This window comes from Staurois parvus, unplaced genomic scaffold (genome assembly GCF_062004578.1).
Source record: "Staurois parvus isolate SC_StPar_1 unplaced genomic scaffold, SC_StPar_1.0 ptg000348l, whole genome shotgun sequence".
NCBI classification, from domain to species: domain Eukaryota; kingdom Metazoa; phylum Chordata; class Amphibia; order Anura; family Ranidae; genus Staurois; species Staurois parvus.
This window is the reverse complement of record NW_028318144.1, coordinates 513996-533114: the sequence shown is the minus strand read 5'-3', so window position 1 is coordinate 533114 and position 19119 is coordinate 513996. Positions and strand designations below refer to the sequence as shown.

Here is a 19119-nt window from a genome sequence, read left to right as displayed (position 1 = left end):
GTCATTCAAAATGCAACAGCGCTGCAAGCTGAAAATTGGCCTGGGCAGGAAGGGGGTAAAAGTGCCCAGTAGGCAAGTAGTGAATGTGTTACAGAACCCAGGACCCTGCATTCACTACATCTGATCTCCCGGGACCCCGCATTCACTACATCTGATCTCCCGGGACCCCGCATTCACTACATCTGGTCTCCCGGGACCCCGCATTCACTACATCTGGTCTCCCGGGACCCCGCATTCACTACATCTGGTCTCCCTGGACCCCGCATTCACTACATCTGGTCTCCCAGGACCCCGCATTCACTACATCTGGTCTCCCAGGACCCCGCATTCACTACATCTGATCTCCCCGGACCCCGCATTCACTACATCTGGTCTCCCAGGACCCCGCATTCACTACATCTGGTCTCCCCGGACCCCGCATTCACTACATCTGGTCTCCCCGGACCCCGCATTCACTACATCTGGTCTCCCGGGACCCCGCATTCACTACATCTGGTCTCCCGGGACCCCGCATTCACTACATCTGGTCTCCCGGGACCCCGCATTCACTACATCTGGTCTCCCGGGACCCCGCATTCACTACATCTGGTCTCCCGGGACCCCGCATTCACTACATCTGGTCTCCCGGGACCCCGCATTCACTACATCTGGTCTCCCGGGAGCCCGCATTCACTACATCTGGTCTCCCGGGACCCCGCATTCACTACATCTGGTCTCCCGGGAGCCCGCATTCACTACATCTGGTCTCCCGGGACCCCGCATTCACTACATCTGGTCTCCCGGGACCCCGCATTCACTACATCTGGTCTCCCGGGACCCCGCATTCACTACATCTGGTCTCCCGGGACCCCGCATTCACTACATCTGGTCTCCCGGGACCCCGCATTCACTACATCTGGTCTCCCGGGACCCCGCATTCACTACATCTGGTCTCCCGGGACCCCATATTCACTACATCTGATCTCCCGGGACCCCGCATTCACTACATCTGATCTCCCGGGACCCCGCATTCACTACATCTGGTCTCCCGGGACCCCACATTCACTACATCTGGTCTCCCAGGACCCCACATTCACTACATCTGGTCTCCCAGGACACCTGCATTCTCTCTATCATATATATATATATATATAAATAAAAATGCAAGGCTTAAAGGATAAGTTCACCTTTTGTAACATGTTACACCCATATTTAGGGTGTAATATGTAAAATGTTCTGAACAGACCACCTAGAGCAAAAAAGTGTGCATTTGTTATTTTTTTTGTTAAAGGGTGAACTTATCCTTTATAACGGTCTGCCTATGATACTGTGAGAAACATTTGTTACCCTAAATTTTACTAAGGAGATGCTTTAAAAGCCATATAGGTCATCAGTTTAGAATTAAGCATGACTAATGGCCCTATTGCTCTCACTCCAGTGACACGTGTTTACATTTGTATGTGCATATACAGTAAGGTTCATATATATTTGGACACAGGCACAATTTTAGTTTTTCAGATATTTATCAAAACATATTGAAGCTATAATTATATAATGGATATGGGTTGAAAGTGCACACTCTCAGGTGTAATTTGAGGGTACGTACATCCAAATTGGAGGAAGGGTTTAGGGGTTTCAAGGGACCAAAAGTAATTGGACAATTGAATCAAAAGCTGTTTCATGGCCAGGTGTGGGCTACTCCTTCGTTATTTCTTCATCAATTAAGCAGGTAAAAGGTCTGGAGTTGATTCTAAGTGTGGTATTTGCATTTGGAATCTATTGATGTGAACCTACATCATGTGTTCAAAGGAGCTGTCCATGCAAGTGAAACAGGCCATTTTAGGGCTTCAAAAACTAAACAAATCCATCAGAGAGATAGCAGCAACATTAGGAGTGGCCAAATCAACAGTTTGGTCCATTCTGAGGAAAGAAGAATGCACTGGTGAGCTCAGCAACATAAAAAGGCATGGACGTCCACGGAAGACAACAGTGGTGGATGATCGCAGGATCCTCTCTATGGTAAAGAAGAACCCATTCACAACATCCAGACAAGTGAAGGACACTCTCCAGGAGGTTGGGGGTATCATCGTCAAAGTCTACAATCAAGAGAAGACTTCACGAGAGCAAATACAGAGGGTTCACCACAAGGTGCAAACCATTCATAAGCCTGAAGAATAGAAAAGTCAGATTAGACTTTGCCACAAAAACATCTAAAATAGCCAGAGCAGTTCTGGAAAAGCATTCTTTGGATGGATGAAACTAAGATGAATCTGTACCAGAATGACAGGAAGAACAAAGTGTGGAGAAGGCTTGGAACAGCTCATGATCTGAAGCACACAACGTCATGTGTAAACCATGGTGGAGGCAGTGTGATGGCATGGGCATGCATGGCTTCCAGTGCCACTGGGTCATTGGTGTTTATTGATGATGTGACAGAAGACAGAAGCAGCCGGATGAATTCTGCAGTGTTTACAGATATACTGTCAGCCCAGATTCAGCCAAATGCAGCACAGCTGATTGGACGATGCTTCACAATACAGATGGACAATGATCCAAAACACACTGCAAAAGCAACCCAGGAGCTTTTGAAGGAAAAAAAGTGGAACATTCTGCAATGGCCAAGTCAATTACCTGATCTTAACCCAACTGAGCATGCATTTCACTTGCTGAAGGAAAAACTAAAGGCAGAAAGATCTACAAAATGTGGTTGATAATACTCGTGAGCCAAAATGTGATACTCCCCTTAACGTGATAAGTAAATAACTATAATCATAAATAGTTAATGGTGCATCAACACTTTACACAATACTCATAATCTGTGCCAAAACATGAACATAAAACATGGTATGTATCTACATATACGTGCCGCGCTCCATAATAAAGTGAACAACTCATATACTAGTGATAATTCAAGTAATAACGTGAACAAACTAAATGTGCTTCAAGCAAGTGCAACATATAGTGCATATCAAAATAATGTTCATCCAATCTATGAACCGGTAATATAAACAGTCCTCTTTATACTTCTATAATATTCCAGTGACAAGTGAGGTGTATTGTGCCACACTCCCCGTGCTCTGTGGATAGGTGTGCGCTCACCTCCTTGTTAGCCAGACACGCTGGCTAAACACACTTTTTTTGTCCTCACAGGACAAGGTGGGAATCTTTACTTTATCTGCATGTTTCCATCCATATCATGGGTTGCCTTATTTCTGCCACCAGAGGTCTCCCTCCTTCCACACTTTAACCTCAATAGGTTTCTTTAGGGGTGATTAAGATGATCTTTCCTCCTCTCAGTGAATCATGTAAAACAAGAGCCACAAATGGTGCCTTATCTTTTGTGAGGCTTAAGCCTATTTATTGGTAAAAAACGCCACTCACATAATTTCCAGCAATCCTGTATTCAGCTGGAATCACATTCCCCCTGATGAAGCCACGTGACCCTGTGGCGTAACGCGTAGGGGAGGGGCTCTGACATCACGACGCCGAGGTGGACGAGCGGCGCTTACAAACAGGATCTGAATACATGCCAGCTGAATACAGGATTGCTGGAAATTATGTGAGTGGCGTTTTTTACCAATAAATAGGCTTAAGCCTCACAAAAGATAAGGCACCATTTGTGGCTCTTGTTTTACATGATTCACTGAGAGGAGGAAAGATCATCTTAATCACCCCTAAAGAAACCTATTGAGGTTAAAGTGTGGAAGGAGGGAGACCTCTGGTGGCAGAAATAAGGCAACCCATGATATGGATGGAAACATGCAGATAAAGTAAAGATTCCCACCTTGTCCTGTGAGGACAAAAAAGTGTGTTTAGCCAGCGTGTCTGGCTAACAAGGAGGTGAGCGCACACCTATCCACAGAGCACGGGGAGTGTGGCACAATACACCTCACTTGTCACTGGAATATTATAGAAGTATAAAGAGGACTGTTTATATTACCGGTTCATAGATTGGATGAACATTATTTTGATATGCACTATATGTTGCACTTGCTTGAAGCACATTTAGTTTGTTCACGTTATTACTTGAATTATCACTAGTATATGAGTTGTTCACTTTATTATGGAGCGCGGCACATATATGTATATGTAGATACATACCATGTTTTAAGAAAGATCTACAAAGAACAACTGAAGACAGCTGCAGTTAGAGCCTGGCAAAGCATCAGAAAGGAGGAAACCCAGTCTTTGGTAATGTCCATGGGTTCCAGACTTCAGGCAAAGCATCAGAAAGGAGGAAACCTAGTCTTTGGTAATGTCCATGGGTTCCAGACTTCAGGCAAAGCATCAGAAAGGAGGACACCCAGTCTTTGGTAATGTCCATGGGTTCCAGACTTCAGGTAAAGCATCAGAAAGGAGGAAACCCAGTCTTTGGTAATGTCCATGGGTTCCAGACTTCAGACAGTCATTGCCAGTAAAGGATTCTCAACAAAATATTAAAAATGAACATTTTATTTATCGTTATATTCAATTACAATTCAGCCCCCGAAAATGGAGGGACTGTGTATAAAAATGGTTGCAGTTCCTAAAATTTGTACTTGATATTTATGTTCAACCCCTTTGAATTAAAGCTGAATGTCTGCATTTCAGATTCACTTGGATTGTTTCGTTTTATTTTATTCTGGTGGTATACAGAGCCAAAAGTATGAAAATTGTGCCTGTGTCCAAATATATATGGACCTAACTGTATGTGGTGGTGGAGAGGGGGTTGAGTTGGAGTGTCTGGGTGTGACAATTTTTTTCCTTTTTTTCCCACACAGGGGAAAACAAAGTACCTGTATTACTTCTGACAGGTTCTTTTTAACCTCCCTAGCGGTCTGATTATGTCCATATTTCTGTGCTCAAAGCGGTACCTTTTTTTGCATGGAAATATGTATTTTTTTTATTGTAGGCCTGTAATTGTTAGGAATAACTCACTGAAATCTGTCCGAAGAGTCTAGTAAACATCCCGGGTATGTTACAATTTGAAACACAAAATCATAAATTATAATTGAATAATCATAAAAAAAAATAATATAATACATTTAATTCAATAATCTAATCAAACCAAAAACACTGAAATGTGAAATAGAGCGCCAAGTTCGCACATCGCTGAGCAAAGTCGCAGAATCGTTTTCAGTGTCTGATGAGGAATTTCCCCCACGAATCATTATCACTCAATTCTGCAAGTGGTTCTGATTTACTATCGCTGTTCTCTAGCCGGTCTAAAACCGCTTTTGACCTAAAGGGACACTTTTTGGACGCCATGGACGTTTCCCAGTTTCCAGGCAGAAAGAACGGTAAAAATGCAGGCAGGGCGCAGGGCAAAGCACTCGGGACAAAATGTATGTGAAATGGTTTGATACAGGAATGTTTTAGTATGAGATTTTCCCGCCGTTCTGTCCCCCGTACGTTCCGACGTTGCAGGGGACGGAACCCAGATGACAGATGCCGGCATCCGCCGGAGGACATTACAGGGGGGATATCGTGGGAGCGAAGGACAAGGTAAGAGAAGGACAGATCCCGAAGCAGCGACACATGGGGTTACCGCTTGTGATACTCAAACTTTACCCCGAGCTACACTCGGGAATACCATCAGGGAGGCTAATGAGAAATCAGGGTTCTATTAGACCCCTGATGTCTCACCAGCCCTTCAATGAAGCTAAGCACAGACTGCACTCTGCGAGAGCCGAGCCCGGGTGATGTTATACATGTTGCTTCTAGGTTCTTAATACAATCGGGTAGAGGGGTTGGTGGGCACAAATGTACCAGGGTTACCTGGAAGCAACTGGCTATCTGAACAGCCACACAACTGCTTCCATCTGACAGCTGGCTTGTCAGATTTACAAGTGAAATCCCAGCTGTTGCCGACATAGGACAGTGAAAGGTTTAAAAAAAAGGAAACAAATGCAAATACAACATCTGAGGACTGGTAAACTGCAACACATCAGAATTTTGTTTTTGGTTTAGCTATGCTGTAAAACCAATCTCCAGCCAAACTGTGTTTGAGTAGATTGAGGGTCTGTTTTATCCCGTTTCTTTAAAATTCTGTGTACATTTGATCCTCATTAGCACCTTAGAATCGTTTCAGAGATCCCCATCTGTATCCATTTCCTTTATCCCTGGGTCTAATCTATTTTTCTCTCTCAATATCTCTTTATAGCCACCCATTCAGATGCACTGACAGCAGGAGCTGCAAGTGATGACGAGGAAACAGCCCAAGTGAAAGAACACATCCCTGGCACATCCTTTTAGACAAGCATGTTCCTCCTTGCTGACCGCTGGCTGGTACACACTTTACTTGTGTTGATCAGTTTCTTGATTACCGTTCCAGAAGCAGGTGTGCATTCAAGCAACTGATAGGTAGGCTGCATAGCTAAAGTCTAGATCAGTGGTCTCCAAACTGCGGCCCGGGGCTGAATATGGCCCTTTTCTTGCCTTTATGTGGCCCACGGGGCACTTTTCCTCCCACTGATACGAGGCACTATTCCTTTCCTTCTATCAACAATGGGGCATAATTACTGATGTCAACAATGAGGCACTATTTCTCCCCACTGACACCAACGATGGGGCACTATTTCCCCCCACTGATACCAATGATGGGGCACTATTCCTCCCACTGACACCAATGATGGGGCACTATTCCTCCCACTGACACCAATGATGGGGCACTATTTCCCCACTAATACCAATGATGGGGCACTATTCCTCCCACTGACACCAATGATGGGGCACTATTTCCCCACTAATACCAATGATGGGGCACTATTCCTCCCACTTATACCAATGATGGGGCACTATTCCTCCCACTGACACCAATGATGGGGCACTATTCCTCCCACTGATACCAATGATGGGACACTATTCCTCCCACTGATACCAATGATGGGACACTATTCCCCCCACTGACACCAATGATGGGGCACTATTCCCCCCACTGACACCAACAATATGACACCATTCCTGTCACTGACACCAATAATATGACACCATTCCTATCAATGACACCAACGGTGGGGCACTATTCCCCCCCAATGACACCAACAATAGGACACTATTCCTCAAACTGCCACCATTGATGGGGCGCTATTCCTTCCCCTTACACCAATGAAGGGGAGCTATTCCTCCCCCTAATACCAAAGATGCGTGGTTTATTCCCACTGATGCCGGGACAATTTCTACTCCCAATGGCCACAGTCTGGCCCCCTGAAAGTCTGATGGACAGTACACTGGCCCTATGTTTAGAAAGTTTGGAAACACACAGGTGTGAATGGGACCTAAAAGGTTAGTTCACCTCTATCAAAAAACTGCCTATGCAGTTAATGGGTGCTTGTAGATAAAAACTAAGGCTGGCCACACACTATACAATTTTCTGTCCAATTTCCTTTAGATTTACCTTTAACTATGTAGTGCAAGGGCCTGCCTAATTGGATACAATTGAAAGTGTTGTTTGGCCTCATATTATATGGTTTTTGGTAAATTTGAAGTAAAATTCTCAAGAAAATTGTATAGTGTATGGCCAGCCTTACTCAGTAGCTTTGACTAAAGTTGGATATCCTTGCTACAGGTGTAAGCCATTTACATGCCTCCTGAAGCCCGGCTTAAAAACACCTAGAGAAGGCATTATCCCATCCTGCCTTGTTGCTAGGATGTTGCTAAGAAACTCCCAGCTGTTACTGCTCACCCCTGCCATCAGAGGAGCGAGCTCTCAAATCCCAGCATGTGTGTGGTCTACTAACTCCTCCATAGCAGAGCTCAGAGGTACTGCAACAGGGGAGGAGAGAGAACGCATGTTAGGTTAGAATCATCAGGGAGTGTCTCAGGAATAATGCAGGACAGGGGGAAGGCCATCTCCAGGACAGGGGGAAGGCCATCTCCAGGACAGGGGGAAGGCCATCTCCAGGACAGGGGGAAGGCCATCTCCAGGACAGGGGGAAGGCCATCTCCAGGACAGGGGGAAGGCCATCTCCAGGACAGGGGGAAGGCCATCTCCAGGACAGGGGGAAGGCCATCTCCAGGACAGGGGGAAGGCCATCTCCAGGACAGGGGGAAGGCCATCTCCAGGACAGGGGGAAGGCCATCTCCAGGACAGGGGGAAGGCCATCTCCAGGACATGGGGAAGGCCATCTCCAGGACATGGGGAAGGCCATCTCCAGGACATGGGGAAGGCCATCTCCAGGACATGGGGAAGGCCATCTCCAGGACATGGGGAAGGCCATCTCCAGGACATGGGGAAGGCCATCTCCAGGACATGGGGAAGGCCATCTCCAGGACATGGGGAAGGCCATCTCCAGGACATGGGGAAGGCCATCTCCAGGACATGGGGAAGGCCATCTCTAGGAGGTTTTGATCAGGCTTCAGCAGGTATGGAAAAGACCTACACTTACAGCAAGGGTATTATTCAACTTTGGTCAAAGCTGCACATTATTATTTTATTTATTTATTTATTTTTAACTTCATGCACCCCTCATCTGCATGTGCAGTTTTGTTGTAAAGGTGAACTATACCTTTAATGTTTGTTTAGGAAGAAGTCCAGAACACTTAAAACTTTTTGTTGCAGCAGCAATTGGCCTACAGTTTGCTTTGAGCAGCTTCCCTGAACTTCTGGTCAGGGAACATGAACTCACAACTTCAGTGAAAGTCTCCTTATCCCTCAACTCCTCGGAACAAAACATCACACAATTCCAAGGGTTACCATGCATGTGCGTCCTTTCCAGTCCTCTCTGTTCTTAAAGTGGAGCTCCACCCAAAAGGGGAACTTCCTCTTTAAGCCTTTGTTTCCCCGCTCCCCATTAAGGATTGGCACTTTTGGGGAGGGGGGGGTGTACCCAAATTTGACAGGTACCCGCTCCCACTTTCGCTGCGATTGCCTAGGTGATCAGAAGTGGAAGTTGTCCTCCCCCGCAGGTCCCAGAAGACTACGGGGCCATTCACAAAGCGCTGCACTACTCGCGCATGCGCAGTAGGCACCCAGCTGTGAAGCCACAAACCCCAAATTGCTCCATCTAAAAATAAGAAAAAAAAATTGCCTTAAAGCGGAGCTCCACCCAAAAAGTACCCAAATCTGACAGGTACCCACTCCCACTGAGGTCGCCTAGACCACAGGTGTCAAACTGATGGCCCTCCAGCTGTTGCCAAACTACAAGTCCCATGAGGCATTGCAAGATTGACAGTTACAAGCATGACTTCCAGAGGTAGAGGCATGATGGGACTTGTAGTTTCACAACAGCTGGAGGGCCGCCAGTTTGACACCCCTGACCTATGTAATCGGAAGTAGGAGTCGTCCTCCCAACCACCCCCCCCCCATAGTCTTGTGGAACATGTGACAGGTCCCAGAAGACTACAGGGCCATTCACAAAGCGCAGGGCTTCTCACGTATGCGCAGTGGGCACCCGGCTGTGAAGCCGCAAGCTGAAGATGCCGGTGCCAGGGAGAGAAGACGGCCGGTGAAACCAGCGGTAGTAAAGACACTGCAGGACAGAAGGACAGGTAAGTGGTTGTATTTTAAAAGTCAGCAGCTACAGTTTTTGTAGCTGCTGACTTATTTTTTTTTTTTTAAGTAGAACTCCGCTTTAACTTCAGCATCTCTCAAATGAGAGCTGTTCCACAGGACCCTGCAAGGCCATGGAACCACCCGAGAAAGAAATTTGGAATAAGGACTTTCAGAGCAGCTCATTTAACCCATTGCCACTGGTGTCACAGAGGTGGGCCTTCCTCCCAGGTGCCGCATAAATGCAAACCGGCTTTTGTGCTGGAAGCACGCTCTCAGCATGGAGACAGAGCTGTCACCAACAGCTCTAGACTTCATTCTAGTGCTCAGGAGCCGGGAGAACGGATTGTGTTTGACTATTGCAATATCACTCACTAAAGGACCCATTCACACTTGAGCGATGCTACTGTGACATGTTTTAAGAGTGGCATCATTCATTTGAATCGGTCTCCCTCTACTCCAAAATCCCACGCTAAAAAGCTCATGTACCCTAAACGTACTCTCCGCTCCTCACAAGACCTCCTTCTCTCTAGTTCCTTGGTCTCCTCCTCCCATGCCCGTCTCCAGGACTTCTCCAGGGCTTCCCCCATCCTCTGGAACTCCCTACCCCAACCCATCAGATTATCACCTACTCTCCTCTCCTTTAGGCGCACCCTGAAAACCCATCTCTGCAGGGAAGCCTACCCCGCCCTCAGCTAATTGCTGATCTCCTCCACTCCTCCTATCATTCCATCCCCCACAGCTATTCCTCCCGTACCACTATCCCCTCCCTCCTAGATTGTAAGCTCCAAGGAGCAGGGCCCTCGAACCCCTCATGTATTGTATCTGTAATGTCTCGTGTATTGTCCCCCATTGTAATGTACAGCGCTGAGTCTGCACTATATAAATACTGTATAATAATAATAATAAACCAAATGTTGGCACAAAGCCCAGCATGTTCTGCGATGTGTGGTAAAGCGCACGAGTGCTACCCGCATGTGGGGTGCCATTAGGAAATGAAGGCACCTGAAGCGTGTTGCGCATTTGCAGAAAAGCAGGCAGAAACGCTGGTTTCTTCAAAGCCCACGTGTGAACGGGGCCCAACACCTACCCCTGTATCCTTCTGATCAGAGAAAACACTTTGGAAATATTTACTAAAACTGGAGCACTCAGTATCTGGTGTAGCTGGGCAAGGTAGCCAATCGGCTTCTAACTGCAGCTTGTTCAATTAAGTTTTGACAATAAAACCTGGAAGCCGATTGGCTCCCATGTACAGCGGCACCAGATTTTGCAGTCTTCGTAAATAACCCCATTGCATCTTTCTCTCCTAGTCAGAAGAGAGAAAAAAACAAAAACACAAGGGGGTTTATTTACTAAAGCTGGAGAGTCCAAAATCAGACTCCCTTCTGCATAGAAACCAATCAGCTTCCAGGTTTCATTGCCAAAGCTTCATTGAACAAGCTGAGGTTAGAAGCTGATTGGTTTCTATGCAGAAGGGAGTCTGATTTTGGACTCTCCAGCTTTAGTAAATAAACCCCAATGTGTTCTACTCAAACCACAAAGATACAATGTGTTTCTTCTTAAGACTTTGTTTACACTTTTGTAAACAAAAGAAGTCTGAAGAAAAGCAGCCTACAAAGCAAAGGAGGAGGTAGGTGGCTGTCTCTTCTATGAATAATTTGGGGTTTAATGCCACTTGAATCGCTCTAAAGAAGGCCATAGACGGGGAAAAAAAACGGTCGTTTTTTTTTTCTTCAAAACGAAAAATCGGTCGTTCAGTTGGCTGACGTTACCACCGTTGTTAAAAAAAAAAAAAATCGTCTGACTTTCGTCCCGTCTAGGCCGCCAAATATAATAGCGGTGTCCCTGCAGAGAGCTCCGCCATTATAGTTGACATTTAAAACATAAAAAAAAAAACACATTTCATAACGCTACCCCAAACTACATCACCGACCTGATATCCATCTACCACCCAAAACGCACTCTCCGCTCCTCACAAGACCTCCTACTCTCCAGTTCCCTGGTCTCCTCCTCCCATGCCCGTCTCCAGGACTTCTCCAGGGCTTCCCCCATCCTCTGGAACTCAATACCCCAATCCATCAGACGGTCACCTTCCCTCCTCACCTTTAGGCGCACCCTGAAAACCCATCTCTTCAGAGAAGCCTACCCCGCCCTCACCTAACTGCTGATCTCCTCCGCTCCCCCCACAGCTATTTCCTCCTGTACCACTATCCCCTCCCTCCTAGATTGTAAGCTCCAAGGAGCAGGGCCCTCGAACCCCTCGTGTATTGTATTGTTATTGTACTGTCTCATGTACTGTCTCCCATTGTAATGTACAGCACTGAGCAAACTGTTGGCGCTATATAAATACTGTATAATAATAATAATAATAATAATAATAAAAAAAGTATAGCAAAGTTGCAACATTGTATCTATTTGTATCCATTTCGGATACAGATGTTTCTAATCGGATACAAATAGATACAATGTTGCAACCACTATACTTTTAAATGTCAAATATAATAGCGGAGCTCTCTGACACTATTATATTTGACAGGAAAAGGTCTTGCAGTTGCAACATTGTATCTATTTGTATCCGAATAGAAACATCTGTATCCGAAATAGATACAAATAGATACAATGTTGCAACTGCAAGACTTTTTCCTGTCAAATATAATAGCGGAGCTCTCTGCAAGGACACTATTATATTTGACAGGAAAAGGTCTTGCAGTTGCAACATTGTATCTATTTGTAGCCGAATAGAAACATCTGTATCCGAAATAGATACAATGTTGCAACTGCAAGACCTTTTCCTGTCAAATATAATAGTGTCCCTGCAGAGAGCTCCGCTATTATATTTGACAGGAAAAAGTCTTGCAGTTGCAACATTGTATCTATTTCGGATACAGATGTTTCTATTCGGATACAAATAGATACAATGTTGCAACTGCAAGACTTTTAACTGTCAAATATAATAGCGGTGTCCCTGCAGAGAGCTCTGCTATTATATTTGACATTTAAAAGTATAGCAGTTGCAACATTGTATCTATTTGTATCCGAATAGAAACATCTGTATCTGAAATAGATACAGATGTTCTTTTTCTTCATCTTCTTTTCTTGCAGGTCACGGCTCATGCGCATTTTTTTTAATCGGTAAAAAGATCGGCCGATTTGCCCATCACTGCAGTGAAAATCGTCCGGACAAAATCGGACGTTTTTTTTTCAACATGACCAATTAAAAAAAAAGTGTCAAAATCACAAAAAACGGACGACCAATTCACCCACTAACGATCCGAAAATCGGCCGATTATTCTTTTGGACGAATTTTCGGCCGACTTTCGACCCATCTATGGCCTGCATAAGACCCCCTTATAGAGGCTGTAACAGCAGATATTACTACAAATCCTTACAGATTCATACAATAGAGTACAGCAGGGTTACAACTTTACTTTGTTATGAGATTTAGTTTCAAACACATTTCAGATTCTATCAGCACATAAAAAAAAACAAAAAAAAAAACTTCTGATTGGCTGGTTAAGCAAAGGTATCCCTCACTCTGCTACAACACGCTGAATAGTATGAGATGATGGGTTGCCTTTTTTAATCAATGACATGGTAGTTGGGTGGTGCTGGGCTGTCTGGTGGGATCTCTTCTACACAGCAGGAAATGCAGCATGTGCTTCAACATGTCACCAAAGGTTGGGCGGTGATAGGGTGATGGTGGTAGTGATATGGTGACGGTGGTCATGGGATGGGGGGCAGTGATATGGTGACGGTGGTCATGGGATGGGGGGCAGTGATATGGTGACGGTGGTCATGGGATGGGGGGCAGTGATAGGGTGACGGTGGTCATGGGATGGGGGGAATAATAGGGTGACGGGGGTCATGGGATGGGGGGAATAATAGGGTGACGGGGGTCATGGGATGGGGGGAATAATAGGGTGACGGGGGTCATGGGATGGGGGCAGTAATAGGGTGACGGTGGTCATGGGATGGGGGGCAGTGATATGGTGACGGTGGTCATGGGATGGGGGCAGTGATAGGGTGACGGTGGTCATGGGATGGGGGCAGTAATAGGGTGACGGTGGTCATGGGATGGGGGCAGTAATAGGGTGACGGTGGTCATGGGATGGGGGCAGTAATAGGGTGACGGTGGTCATGGGATGGGGGCAGTAATAGGGTGACGGTGGTCATGGGATGGGGGCAGTAATAGGGTGACGGTGGTCATGGGATGGGGGCAGTAATAGGGTGACGGTGGTCATGGGATGGGGGCAGTAATAGGGTGACGGTGGTCATGGGATGGGGGCAGTAATAGGGTGACGGTGGTCATGGGATGGGGGCAGTAATAGGGTGACGGTGGTCATGGGATGGGGGCAGTAATAGGGTGACGGTGGTCATGGGATGGGGGCAGTAATAGGGTGACGGTGGTCATGGGATGGGGGCAGTAATAGGGTGACGGTGGTCATGGGATGGGGGCAGTAATAGGGTGACGGTGGTCATGGGATGGGGGCAGTAATAGGGTGACGGTGGTCATGGGATGGGGGCAGTAATAGGGTGACGGTGGTCATGGGATGGGGGCAGTAATAGGGTGACGGTGGTCATGGGATGGGGGCAGTAATAGGGTGACGGTGGTCATGGGATGGGGGCAGTAATAGGGTGACGGTGGTCATGGGATGGGGGCAGTAATAGGGTGACGGTGGTCATGGGATGGGGGCAGTAATAGGGTGACGGGGGTCATGGGATGGGGGCAGTAATAGGGTGACGGGGGTCATGGGATGGGGGCAGTAATAGGGTGACGGGGGTCATGGGATGGGGGCAGTAATAGGGTGACGGGGGTCATGGGATGGGGGCAGTAATAGGGTGACGGGGGTCATGGGATGGGGGCAGTAATAGGGTGACGGGGGTCATGGGATGGGGGCAGTAATAGGGTGACGGGGGTCATGGGATGGGGGCAGTCATAGGGTGACGGGGGTCATGGGATGGGGGCAGTCATAGGGTGACGGTGGTCATGGGATGGGGGCAGTCATAGGGTGACGGTGGTCATGGGATGGGGGCAGTCATAGGGTGACGGGGGTCATGGGATGGGGGCAGTCATAGGGTGACGGGGGTCATGGGATGGGGGCAGTCATAGGGTGACGGGGGTCATGGGATGGGGGCAGTCATAGGGTGACGGGGGTCATGGGATGGGGGCAGTCATAGGGTGACGGGGGTCATGGGATGGGGGCAGTCATAGGGTGACGGGGGTCATGGGATGGGGGCAGTCATAGGGTGACGGGGGTCATGGGATGGGGGCAGTCATAGGGTGACGGGGGTCATGGGATGGGGGCAGTCATAGGGTGACGGGGGTCATGGGATGGGGGCAGTCATAGGGTGACGGGGGTCATGGGATGGGGGCAGTCATAGGGTGACGGGGGTCATGGGATGGGGGCAGTCATAGGGTGACGGGGGTCATGGGATGGGGGCAGTCATAGGGTGACGGGGGTCATGGGATGGGGGCAGTCATAGGGTGACGGGGGTCATGGGATGGGGGCAGTCATAGGGTGACGGGGGTCATGGGATGGGGGCAGTAATAGGGTGACGGGGGTCATGGGATGGGGGCAGTAATAGGGTGACGGGGGTCATGGGATGGGGGCAGTAATAGGGTGACGGGGGTCATGGGATGGGGGGCAGTAATAGGGTGATGTTACAACCGTCCATGTATTTATCGGGATTGGATGTGATGGACCCGCACAAAGTGGCACAGAATTGTGACGTGGAAGATAAATAGTTTTCAACATTTTTTTGTGGAAAAGTTCAAGGGGTATGAATACTTGTTCAAGGCACTGTATGAGTAGTGATGGTGAGGATGGAGAAGTTATGGAGAGGAATGGGCTGATATGGGTAATGGAGACAAGCATGGGGATGAGGATGCTGTAATGAAAATGATGACTTGGATGGTGATGATGATATGGGTAGTAATGATGAGGATGGAAAAGATATGGTGGGGATGATGATGAAGATATGGGAAGTGATGAGTAGTGAAGGTCAGGATGGAGATGATATAGAAGTGAGGGTGATATGGGTAGTTACGCGAGGATGGGGATGATGATGGGGTAGGGAGGATGAAGGTGAAGATGAGTAGTAATTGTGAGGATGATGATGAGTAGTGAGGATGAAGGTGATGATGGTATGGAAGGTGGTGATGATGGTATGGAAGGCAATGAGGGAGTAGCGAGGATGAAGGGGATGGTGAAGATGATGATGATGAATAGTAGTGAGGATGAAGATGATGATGAATAGCAGTGAGGATGAAGGGGATGGTGAAGATGATGATGATAAGTAGTAGTGAGGATGAAGCTGGTGGTGATGAGTAGAGATGGTGATGATTAGGGAGGATGAAGGTGATAATGATTAGTGATGGTGAGGATGAAAAGGATGGTGAGGATGATGATGAGTAGTGAGGATGAAGGGAATTGTGAGCATGATGATTAGTAAGGATGAAGGGGATGGTGAGGATGATGAGTAGTGAGGATGATGATAATGGTTAGTGATGGTGAGGATGATGATGAGTAGTGAGGATGAAAAGGATGGTGAGGATGATGATTGGTGAGGATGATGATTGGCGAGGATGATGATTAGTGAGGATGATGGGAATGATTAGTGATGGTGAGGATGATGGGAATGATTAGTGATGGTGAGGATGATGGGAATGATTAGTGATGGTGAGGAGGATGATGATGGGAATGATTAGTGATGGTGAGGAGGATGATGATGGGAATGATTAGTGATGGTGAGGAGGATGATGATGAAAATGATTAGTGATGGTGAGGATGATCAGTAAGGATGAAGGGGATGGTGAGGATGATGATGAGTAGTGGGGATGATGAATAGTGATGGTGAGGATGATGGGAATGATTAGTGATGATGATGAGTAGTGAGGATGATAATGATTAGTGATGGTGAGGATGATGATAATGGTTAGTGATGGTGAGGATGATGATGAGTAGTGAGGATGAAAAGGATGGTGAGGATGATGATTGGTGAGGATGATGATTGGTGAGGATGATGATTAGTGAGGATGATGATTAGTGAGGATGATGGGAATGATTAGTGATGGTGAGGATGATGGGAATGATTAGTGATGGTGAGGATGATGGGAATGATTAGTGATGGTGAGGATGATGGGAATGATTAGTGATGGTGAGGATGATGATGATGGGAATGATTAGTGATGGTGAGGAGGATGATGATGGGAATGATTAGTGATGGTGAGGAGGATGATGATGAAATGATTAGTGATGGTGAGGATGATCAGTAAGGATGAAGGGGATGGTGAGGATGATGATGAGTAGTGGGGATGATGAATAGTGATGGTGAGGATGATGGGAATGATTAGTGATGATGATGAGTAGTGAGGATGATAATGATTAGTGATGGTGAGGATGATGAGTAGTGAGGATGATAATGATTAGTGATGGTGAGGATGATGATGATGGGAATGATTAGTGATGGTGAGGATGATGATGATGGGAATGATTAGTGATGGTGAGGATGATGATGATGGGAATGATTAGTGATGGTGAGGATGATGATGATGGGAATGATTAGTGATGGTGAGGATGATGATGATGGGAATGATTAGTGATGGTGAGGATGATGATGATGATGGGAATGATTAGTGATGGTGAGGATGATGATGATGATGGGAATGATTAGTGATGGTGAGGATGATGATGATGGGAATGATTAGTGATGGTGAGGATGATGATGATGGGAATGATTAGTGATGGTGAGGAGGATGATGATGGGAATGATTAGTGATGGTGAGGATGATGGGAATGATTAGTGATGGTGAGGATGATGGGAATGATTAGTGATGGTGAGGATGATGGGAATGATTAGTGATGGTGAGGAGGATGACGATGGGAATGATTAGTGATGGTGAGGAGGAGGATGATGATGATGGGAATGATTAGTGATGATGAGGAGGATGATGATGGGAATGATTAGTGATGGTGAGGAGGATGATGATGGGAATGATTAGTGATGGTGAGGAGGATGATGATGATGATGGGAATGATTAGTGATGGTGAGGATGATGATGATGGGAATGATTAGTGATGGTGAGGAGGATGATGATGATGGGAATGATTAGTGATGGTGAGGAGGATGATGATGGGAATGATTAGTGATGGTGAGGAGGAGGAGGATGATGATGGGAATGATTAGTGATGGTGAGGATGATGATGATGGGAATGATTAGTGATGGTGAGGAGGATGATGATGATGATGAGAATGATTAGTGATGGTGAGGATGATGATGATGGGAATGATTAGTGATGGTGAGGATGATGATGATGGGAATGATTAGTGATGGTGAGGAGGATGATGATGATGGGAATGATTAATGATGGTGAGGAGGATGATGATGGGAATGATTAGTGATGGTGAGGAGGATGATGATGGGAATGATTAGTTATGGTGAGGAGGATGATGATGATGGGAATGATTAGTGATGGTGAGGAGGATGATGATGGGAATGATTAGTGATGGTGAGGAGGATGATGATGGGAATGATTAGTGATGGTGAGGAGGATGATGATGATGGGAATGATTAGTGATGGTGAGGAGGATGATGATGGGGATGATTAGTGATGGTGAGGAGGATGATGATGGGAATGATTAGTGATGGTGAGGATGATCAGTAAGGATGAAGGGGATGATGAGGATGGAATGTAAAGTGATGATTGGGGTGGGGGAGGGGTGATGTGCCCCGGATGTGGGTCTCTCTGTCGGTCACGCGTCCCCGGTGGGCCCCCTCACCTGCTTTGGTCTCCTCCAGGGACTCCTCCAGCTCGGGGAAGGTCAGCTCGGGCAAGTCCAGGGCGGCTCCGTACCTCTCCAGGAAGGAGCAAAGGACGGCGTAGTCCGGACACGATCCCGCTTTCCCGGGAGCCGCCGGAGCGCCCACCGGGGGAGCCAGAGCCTCCTCTCCAGCCTCCGCCATCTTGGAGTTTGGAGGCGGAGCGCGGTCCCGCGAGGAGGAGGGTGCGCGCCCCCCCCAGCAGCGACACGGGCTCAGCCTCCGGGGGCGCGCAGACGGCGGTCTCTCTCGGGGTGGAAGGAGAGGGCCGGGCTCGGGATGAGAAATAAAAAGGCCGAAACCTCCGGGGGCGAGCTACACCGCCTCCTGACTGGAGCCCACCATATCCCACAATGCACCGAGACACGGCCCGCTAGTCACCGCCCCTTCCTCTCTGTAGCCACTCCCCCTCCTCATCATTGTACTGAACACAACAAAGAGAGTCACGTTTTTTTTCCCTTCTCAATGAACTTTATTGCTCTTTTCTGAATGCGGTACGCTGGTGTGGGGAATCCTTGAGCGGACCTGTCCCGGGTCTCAGAAGCCGTACCCGCCCGCCGGTCCATTCATCTTCCCTGACTGGGCAGCGGAGCGCGGACACCAGCACCTTGTTTTTTATGTTTGAAGCGCGCGACTCTCGCGCCTCCAGCACGGCCTCGCGAAGGGGCGTAACCTCAACGCCCGCTAGCCAATAGCGAAACAGCGCGAGAGGCGGCACGTCGTGCGTCAGCCAGAAGGCTAGGATACAAAGCGTAACGGTCGCGGCAGCTCAGTCGAGAGCAGAGCGCCGCGGAGAGCGGACGAGTGCGGTGGAGCGATTAGGGCAGTGAATAGATGGCGGTGCGATTTG

At 47.5% G+C, this 19119-nt stretch overlaps 1 protein-coding gene across 1 annotated transcript in view; it reads right to left on the bottom strand.

Moving 5' to 3' along the window:
- Window positions 1-18630, bottom strand: part of RSF1 (remodeling and spacing factor 1) — a 92379-nt gene extending 73749 nt beyond the window's left edge. The window contains exon 1 of the mRNA XM_089684504.1: window positions 18230-18630. Coding sequence (XP_089540630.1) covers window positions 18230-18413 — 184 coding nt within the window. The 5' untranslated portion in view covers window positions 18414-18630. The remainder of the gene's footprint in view (window positions 1-18229) is intronic.
- Window positions 18631-19119: the final 489 nt, after the last annotated feature.